Raw genomic sequence first — 8,968 nt, 5'->3', positions numbered from 1 at the left:
GTTCCTCAAAAAATTAAGGATATAATTACCACATAATCCAGCAATCCCACTTCTGGGTATAACTCCAAAAGTATTGAAAGCATGGTCTTGAAGTGATATTTGCACAGCCATATCCATAGCGACATTATTCACAAGAGCCATAAGGTGGAGGCAACCCACGTGTTCGTTGACGGATGAATGGATAAATCAAATGTGTTGTATACATACAATGGAATATTATTCAGCCTTAAAAAGGAGGGAAATACTGTCACATGGCAACACCATGGATGAGCCTTGAGGACATCATACTAAGTGAAATAAGCCAGTCACAAAAAGACAAATAGTATATGATTCCACTTATATGAGGTACCCAAAGTAGTCAAAGCCATAAAAACAGAAAGTAGTACGGTGGTGGCCAGGGGCTAGGGGATGGGGAAAATGGGCAGTTGTTGTTTAATGGGTGTAGAGTCTCAGTTTTGCAAGACGAAAAAGTGCTGGAGATCCGTTGCCCAGCAACGTGGATATACTTAACACTATTGAACTGTACACTTAAAAATGGTTAAGATGGTACATTTTCATGTTCTGTGTTTTTTAACCAGAATTTTAGGAAGTCCCTGGACCTCATGTCTCTTTCTAGCTGCAACTCTTTGGAAGAATGCTGTATGGTCATTGTCATCTCTTCTTTAACTCCCACTCCCTTCTCAACCCACTGCCCTCTGACTTCTGCCTTCACCACTCCACTGGAACTGCTCTTGCTAAGGTTTTCAAGGACCTCTCCAAGTTTCTGGGCTGAGGGTACTCAACCCAGGGTATTGGACATGGTTCACCACTTCTTTCTGGAAGTTCTCTTATCGTTGGCTTCTGTGAGACTCTCCCTTGGTCCTTTGCTGATGTCTCAATGATAACTCCTTTTTTTTTTTTAAGTCTTCTTTTCTTTCTTGCTATCCTCTCTTCTTCCTAAATAGTTCTGTCCTTGGCCTGCTGCTCTTTGTGTCTTTATAGTTCTTCATGGTTTCACTGGGACAGCTCAATTAAACCTGGAGTATCCACTATCAGATTTATATCTCTGATTGGATCTCCCTCTGACTAGTCAACTCTATCTGAATGTCCCATAGGCTCTTCAAACTCAACTCCTGAATTAAACTCATCATCCCTCCTCCTGTGTTCTCTAGCTCAATGGCATTTATCCCCCAAACCTATTCTGAAACCTGGGAGTCATACTGGAATCCTAATTCTTCTTTATCCTCCATATCCAATTAGTCAAAAAGCCCTATTGATTCTATTTCCCTTATTAATTCTTAACGTCCATCTCAACTGTCAGTGCCTCAGCTGAGGTTTTTAATCACCCAGTGCCTCCAAATTAGTCTCTCTGCCTCCAATTTTGCCTTCCTCAAATTTTTCTCCCAGAGGGTGCTTCAGTGACCTTCTTAAAACTTGAGTTTGATCATGAGGCTGGTCTACTTAAAGGCCTTCAGTAGCTTCCCATTGCTTTTAGGGTAAAGTCCCAACTCTCTAATATTCAGCATACAAAGCCCATCTGCTCCCCCAAAATCATGATTGATGACAGGCCCATGATCCAAGGTGACTAATTCTTGGGGAAGTTAGACGCCAGTGGGAGAAGACGAAATCTTCACGGTAAACATATCACCTTAACAGAATAATTCTTCCTTGACCTACCATCTACTCCATTGCCTAGCTGCATGCCTGCTTGTAACTTACTCCGTGGCTGGGGTTTTGGGAACTGTGAGTTGTGTTCCCGTCTGAATGCGCGTCCAAGCACAAGTGGAGAATGTAAATTCGAATCTCTGCAGGGCACTCAGAGCAGTAGGGATGGGAAAGTTGCATTATTTTAACTCAGTCTTTTCCCATGTTTATCGCAGATATTACTGACTGTTCAACCACCTCCTGGCCGTCAAGCCGCCCAGAGTATACAACAAAGCCACACCTTTGCGCAAGGCGTAAGAGGAGGGGCAAGGAAGTACTGCCTCCAGGCGAGGGAGAGGGCACGCAGGCGCAGCCGCAGTCGGTTGAAAGCCACTCTTTCCGGCCGTCCCTTTTCAATGAACTGGGAACTGCGGAAGGAGCACGCAAAACGTCATTTCCGAATTGGAGCCACGCCTTGTAGGCTGCAACATGGAGGCGACCAGTGGAAATGATGAGGTGGTGAGACGCTGCTCTGGGGTCGGGTGAATGGGGAAGCCGGGCTGGGTCGAAACTCGAACTCTCCTTCCCCATCTCTGTTTCCTTTCCCAGGTTTCCGGGGAACTGACGTCCGTGGCGCACGCTGTTTCTCTCCCAGCAGAATCTTATGGCAACGATGTGAGTATGACTCACCCACGGTTTCCACGCACGCAGCTATCCTGGGATGTCTGCAGGGCCCGCCACGAAATTGTAATCCTCCTACCCAGATGGCTTCCGTAGACTCTCTCCACGTCTGCCAGAAAATGCGCCTTTCAATTAATTCTAATCCTTTTGGTTCGCAAACGCAGGACTAACGTCAATGGGAGTAGTTCCCAAACTGTGCTGTACTTTAGAGTTACCTGGGAAGCTTTTAAATATCTCGAAGTTCGGGTCGCAATACATCCCAACTAAATCACTGTATCTGGGTGGTTAGAGTCAGGAATCAGTATTTTTAAAGGTCCCCGGGTGACTCCATTGTGCAGTAAAGTTGCACTGGCTTATGGTGTATCTGGTTTAGATCCTTAAGGAGAAAGCACATGATGTATTTTGAGTTATAAGACACACGGACATGAAAATAGTAATAACACTCAAATAATAATGTGATGTATGGTAGATTAGTGAATCAGGGCATAAGATCCAAAGGAGGTTAGTCAAAGAAGAAACCCCTAAGGACCCAGACAGTAAAGGAAGACTTTGCTGAGGAAGTGGATGTGGAACTGGATCCTCAAAGTGTAAGTGGACAAAAGATATGGATTGGCAGTCAGGAAAAGGGCATGGAGGTAAAAATGCAAATTTTTTTCTGGGGTCAGTGAAATAGATCCATCCAGTTGGAGTAGGAGATTCCAGTGGAACAGGTACTTGGTAAGGCTTATTATAACCTAGCCTGCTTCAAGATATTGATTCATTTCTAAGTGTTGTAGGATAGGGAATTGGCTATCTGATGAACACACATGATGATTATGACATTGTACACTCTTAAAAGTGAAGAGTAATATTACTTCTGTTATCTTACTCTGTCCTCTCAACAACTCAGTGGTGTATGTGGGTATTTCAGTTTTACAGTAATTTAACTCAGTCCTGAGAAGGTGATTTATCTACTGCTTTATATAGTCTTCTACACTTTCACTAGCTGCTGGGAAAAGACAGCCAGTGGCTCATTTTGTTTATTAGACTGTGTAGGTAGCTTCTTTTGGTTGTCATAAAGACAAAAGAATTATTATATTGTCCAAACTTATTAGTCCAGTTTTTTTTAACATCCGGAATCTTTTATTGGTCACTTGTATGCCAGGTACCAGCATCAACAAGAAAAAAAAAGGTGTTGCCACCTAAAAGAGCCCCTTATCTCTTCGTTTGCCTCTTCCTGTAGTGTTTCTCTCCCAACTCTGTAGATCTACAATCACAGATGAAGACAGCTACAACAAACACTCGATCAGGAGGCAAGAAAGCTATGGATAAATCCCTCCCAAGTACAGAAATATTAGTCAGCAATCACTATACCAATTGCCCAGAGCTTCACATACAGCCTCCCTTTAAGCCTAAGATTATCCCATTTTACAGGGGAGGAGGCAACAAGTTCCAAGAGAATTCAACCTTAGTCCAGTTTTTAACCTTTGACAGTAACACCAAGCTTGGTAGCCCTCTTGAGCATTAACTAGACATCCACAGACTTCCTTAATTTGTTCTCTAGTAGCAAGATTGGGTGATTTCTGACCTGGCATTCTTCACTCCTTTGCAGCCTGATATTGAGATGGCTTGGGCCATGAGAGCAATGCAGCATGCTGAAGTCTACTACAAAGTGAGTTGACTGTCTTCATTGTTAAGCAGAATTAAACATGTAATTTCAGCATATTGTGCTCTGCTAATCACCATTCTCAGCAAGTTAAACAGTTGTGTTTTGGAGATAATTTTTATTACTCTAAGGAGAACTGCGGCATGGAAGTCAGTTTTGCTTTGACAGTGAGGAGTTGTGCTTCTCTGCCCAGTGTTGTGTTGCTAACCCACAAAAGGATGCCTGGCCCATAGTAGGCACTAAATAAATGTTTGTTGACTGAATGAATAATCCACAGAGGGTAACAGCCAGACATTAATAGGGCCAAAGGGGTTTGAATTGGTGGAAGGGACTGTAGTATATTATGGCCCTTTAAAATTATGTCATGATTTCATCTGGGACCTAGGCTGTCTATATTTTCTAATAAACTCTTCTGCCCTGAGAACCATGAGGATTTTCTGGGGAAGAGGGGACAGAAATATAGTAAATTAGAGACTAGCATCTTTACGTTGTCTTATTGTCTGGCAGCTGATTTCATCAGTTGACCCACAGTTCCTGAAACTCACCAAAGTGGATGACCAAATCTATTCTGAGTTTCGGGAAAATTTTAAGAAACTCAGGATAGATGTATTGGACCCAGAAGAGCTCAAATCAGAAGGAGCTAAAGAGGTAAGAATTCTCTTTTAAATATTGCCTAGCATCTGACCAACAATTATTGACTGTGAATACATTTTTATACATTTAAACTTTTGGGGGGTTTGTTTTAAGGCAAATACCTAAAGCACCAGGGCTTTTATGCAGTTGTAATTAATGTGTTACTAAATGAATGTTTTTCTGGTTTATGGATTTTTCATTTTCATTGAATCTATTTTTTTTCCCCTTTGATTTGGACCTTTCATCCTCACCCACCTAGCTCTTTCAAGGGAGAAGGAATAAATTTATTTATGTGAGTACTTTAGCCAGAAGGCTTAGATAGAGGGTTGGCAAATAGAGTACGGAGAGGTGTTTGGATTCTCTGGATTTAAGATCATATTATCACAGGCCGTGGATAATTGGAAAACTTGTGTTTTGCATTGCTTGCTTGATTATGTTATACTTTTACAGAGCACTAAAACTCTTATAGTTAGGAAATTTTTTTCCTTGAGGGTAGACTCTCGGCTTATGAGGAATGTAAACTTTTAACTCTAAGCAGGCTGTTACTGATCTTTGGAAAATTGCCTCTATTGGATGGACTTCTTTCTTAAAATTTAACTTTGTGACTTTGGGCCAAATTCCTGCCTTCTTTGTTTCATTTGTGCTTCAGTGGGGATGAATAACCATTTTGGGCTGAACTAGCCAATAACTTAAAACAGAGAATATACTTAAGAAATTAAAATTTAATTCTCTAGTCAAGGATTTAAGTATTTTATCAGATTAAACTGTTGTTCATGTTGGGAAATACCAGCCTAAAGATACCAAAGATAACACAGAAACTCATTGCTAGTGAAACTAGTAATCAGCTCAATTCTAGTCTCTTTCACTGTGGTTACTTTCCTTACCGGGGAAATGGAAGCCCCTCTCCTGGCCTGACTTCACCAGCCTCCTGCATTTTTTAGCTAAGGTACCTTTTTTGCCTTTACAGAAGTGGAGACCATTCTGTTTGAAGTTTGATGGGATTGTAGAAGACTTCAACTATGGTACTTTGCTGCGACTGAACTGTTCTCAGGGCTACACTGAGGAAAACACCATCTTTGGTGAGTTTCTTGCCTCTGGGATTGTTTCTGTATAAGCAGAGTGAGGGATCTGGTTTTACTGATGAATCAATGACATGAATAGTTAGTTTGGGAATCATGTTATTTGTTATATCTGTAAAGATCATGTTACTGTATCTTGAGTAACTGTGAGGTAAGATAAGTATTTTCAGCATCATTTAGTATAGGATTAGAACTTACATCTCTGAATCTTATGACTATATTTGAATGCTTTGCATGTTAGTTCAGCTTTGTCAATAGATTTCCAGTAGGTTTAGAGAAGTAACTGTGACTAGGACAAATAATCAATTCTATTCACCTTTCAGCACCCAGGATACAATTTTTTGCCATTGAAATTGCTCGGAACCGGGAAGGTTATAACAAAGCAGTTTACACTAGTGTTCAGGACAAAGAAGAAGAGAAAGGAGCCAACAATGGAGGAGACAAAGGAGCCAACAGTGAAGGAGAAGAAGAGAAAGGAGCCAACAGAGAAGGAGAAAAGGAGAAAATCAACAAAGGAGGAGAAAAAGAGAAAGAAGCCTACAAAGAAATCAACAAAAGTGGTGAAATAGCTATGTAAGGTAGACAGGGAACAGCACTCTAGAAGCTGTGATTCAGCTGAGCCTACAAGTACCATGATGCTACTTGCACAGGCCCCTCTGGTGAAATGTATCTCCTTGTTCACTGGAAGGACATGCAGAAGGACATCTTTCTGGCCTAATCATCAGGAGCTGCAATGGTTGTTCTCTTGTATGAACTGGCTTGAACACTATTAGTGGGGTCTTAGTTGATGGTTTCTTGCTTCTCACCACCAGTCAAGTAAGAAATTTTGTAAATAAATTTCTTTTGGTTCTTATGACTATATGTTTGTGATTAACTTTTAAAAGGTATTGAAAATTATTTGACACTTGATTTTTTTTTTAGGTACATAATCTCTTTGTCATGTCTTATATAAAATGATTTATGCCTATTTCTTTTTTTTGTTTTTTTTTTGTTGTGTTTTTTTTTTTTTTTTTTTGTGGTACGCGGGCCTCTCACTGTTATGGCCTCTCCCACTGCGGAGCACAGGCTCCAGAAGCGCAGGCTCAGTGGCCGTGGCTCACGGGCCCAGCCACTCCGTGGCATGTGGGATCCTCCTGGAGCGGGGCACGAACCCACGTCACCTGCATCAGCAGGCGGACTCTCAACCACTGCGCCACCAGGGAAGCCCTATGCCTATTTCTTAATGCTTCTCACTATTTCCTGTAGTGAAGTTCTCTCAAACCTGTAAAGTTGTATACGGTTTTGGATTAGAAGTCCTTACATAAGAATTGACTCTTGCCATTTGAGTGACTCTAGCTTTCTGATTTTATTTGATATATCTCTCAAAAGATTTGATAAATACTCTATGGGGATAACAGCAGCAGCCTGAACCTGTCACACTAGTGAACACAGCCCAGTTCACATTAAAGGAGCAGGAGACTGAACCTGCTCTCTCTTGTAACCTGCTTCTCTCTTGTAACCTGCTTCTCTCTTGTAACCAAGTTGTTACCTAAAATATAGCAGAAATTAATAAATATAAAGCCTGGTAGAGTGGCTTTCCTTTTATAATGCTGTGGACAATAGCACACATTTATACATTAATACAAAATGAACATATTTCTAAATGGGATTTTGTCAGACTCCAAAAATAGACCAATTGATTCTATATGGATGGGGGGATGTTCCTTCTCATCTAATGACTTTTAAGAGTGCATGTTTTCAGTTATCTTTACAAATGTATAGATTTGTGCATGTCCCCATAGACATACTGACTTTGTTTGCTAAAACTAGCTAGAGAAAGCTGCAATGTTCATAGTGCATACAGTAACTAGTCTAACCACAGCATGATCATGCAAGAAAAGATTTACCAGAGGAGAGGAGGGTGAATGATACTTGTTTTTCTCAGTGGACACAGGAGGAGACAAAAATTAAACTTAATTGATCAGTTGTCCCCTAGGCAAGAGCTGCACTAGAGATGCACAGTCAGCAGCAACAACTGGGCACAAAGTGAATAGGTTTCTCCATGAATTCTCTTTGGCGAGTTCTTAAAAATATTTAAAACATCTGTTAAAGTTTTCATTTTATAAAAATATGTTTTTTTAAAAGGTAAGAGAGTGTCAAATATATCATATTAGGCAGACTTTTTGAGATGAAGAACATGCTTTACTGTATTAACTTTCTCTTTGATTTTACAGAGAATATGAAACATACTGTTGATAGACTGCTTTAGAACAAGAGGCATCTATCTAAGAACTAGGTTATAAAAACTGGGAAAAAGAGGGGGAATAAGAACACGGAACACTTCACACTAACCATTTGATTTGGAGTTGATCAAAAGGGACAATATCCTGGGTGGATCTGGCCTAATCAAGCGAGTACTTAAAGGAGACAAGCAGTAGCAGATGTTCTGTTGGTCTTGAAGAAGCAAACAGATGTATGAGAGAAGGGGGCCATGTGGCAAAGAGCTGAGGGTGGCAGTTGGGAGCTGACAGTGGTCCCAGTTGCTGAGAGCCAGCAAGAAAATGGGGATTCTACTACAGTTGAAAGGAATTGAATTTTGCCAACAACTGGTGAGCTTGGGAGAGGAACTCAAGCCTCAGATGAGATTGTAGTCCTGGTTGATACCATGATTTCAGCCCTGTGAGACTCTGAATAGAGGACCCAGTTAAGTCATACTTGGACTCCTAACCCACAGGACTGTGAGATAACAGGTATTGTCTTAAGCCACTAATTATGTGGTTGTTTATAACAGAGTAGTAGTAACTACATAGACTTTGGTAATGAAAGTGGACTGCTGCTGTAACAAGTACCTAAAGTGTGGGAATGGCTTTGGAATCAGGCAGTGGGGGGAGGCCGGAAGAATATTGAGGAGCATGAGAGAAAACCTAAATAGCCTTGTACAGACTGTCAGTGGAAATATGGACTTTAAGGATGCTGCTGGTGAGGGATCAGAAGGACATATTATTGTTATTGAAAACTGGAAGAAGGGGGATCCTATTAATAAGTGGTAACATTATAGCTAGAGGCCAGGAAGTTTGAGATTTGAGTCCTAGCTCTGAATTATTTGGAAGATGATATGAAGCCAGGCTTGACATAGTGTGTAAACATCTGTGATTTATTCAGAATGTGGTACCTATCCACTTATTTATCTCCATGACATCTTTTGGAGGCAGGGAAAGAGCACAGACTAATTTTTGCATTTACAGAAGGGAAAACTGCAGCCATTTAACAATTTTAAGCCATTAAGTTTGTGGCGATTTGTTACAGCAGCAATATGAAACTAATAAAG

At 40.9% G+C, this 8,968-nt stretch overlaps 1 protein-coding gene across 2 annotated transcripts; it reads left to right on the top strand.

Annotated features, from left to right (window-relative positions):
* Positions 1-2,071: 2,071 nt before the first annotated feature.
* Positions 2,072-6,664, top strand: PBDC1 (polysaccharide biosynthesis domain containing 1). 2 transcript variants are annotated; one of them, XM_060001618.1, is made up of 6 exons: positions 2,072-2,139; positions 2,233-2,298; positions 3,896-3,955; positions 4,457-4,597; positions 5,550-5,661; positions 5,985-6,664. In XM_060001618.1, the coding sequence occupies exons 1-6, from the start codon at positions 2,113-2,115 to the stop codon at positions 6,236-6,238; spliced, it is 660 nt and encodes a 219-aa protein (XP_059857601.1). In that variant the 5' UTR covers positions 2,072-2,112; the 3' UTR covers positions 6,239-6,664. The 2 variants fall into 2 exon arrangements, with proteins under 2 accessions (XP_059857601.1, XP_059857600.1); XM_060001617.1 differs by having other exon boundaries at positions 2,078-2,142.
* The last annotated feature ends 2,304 nt before the right edge of the window (positions 6,665-8,968 follow it).

This window comes from Delphinus delphis, chromosome X (assembly GCF_949987515.2).
Source record: "Delphinus delphis chromosome X, mDelDel1.2, whole genome shotgun sequence".
In the NCBI taxonomy this organism is placed as follows: Eukaryota; Metazoa; Chordata; class Mammalia; order Artiodactyla; family Delphinidae; genus Delphinus; species Delphinus delphis.
This window is presented reverse-complemented; position numbering and strand designations above follow the sequence as displayed.

What these genes read in the sequence shown, in the direction of transcription:
- PBDC1 (XM_060001617.1), top strand. Translation starts at nt 2,113, where the DNA reads ATGGAGGCGACCAGTGGAAATGATGAGGTG. An exon ending in CAGAATCTTATGGCAACGAT is followed by an intron (nt 2,299 to 3,895) that starts GTGAGTATGACT and finishes ACTCCTTTGCAG; the next exon opens with CCTGATATTGAGATGGCTTG. An exon ending in TGAGGAAAACACCATCTTTG is followed by an intron (nt 5,662 to 5,984) that starts GTGAGTTTCTTG and finishes TTCACCTTTCAG; the next exon opens with CACCCAGGATACAATTTTTT.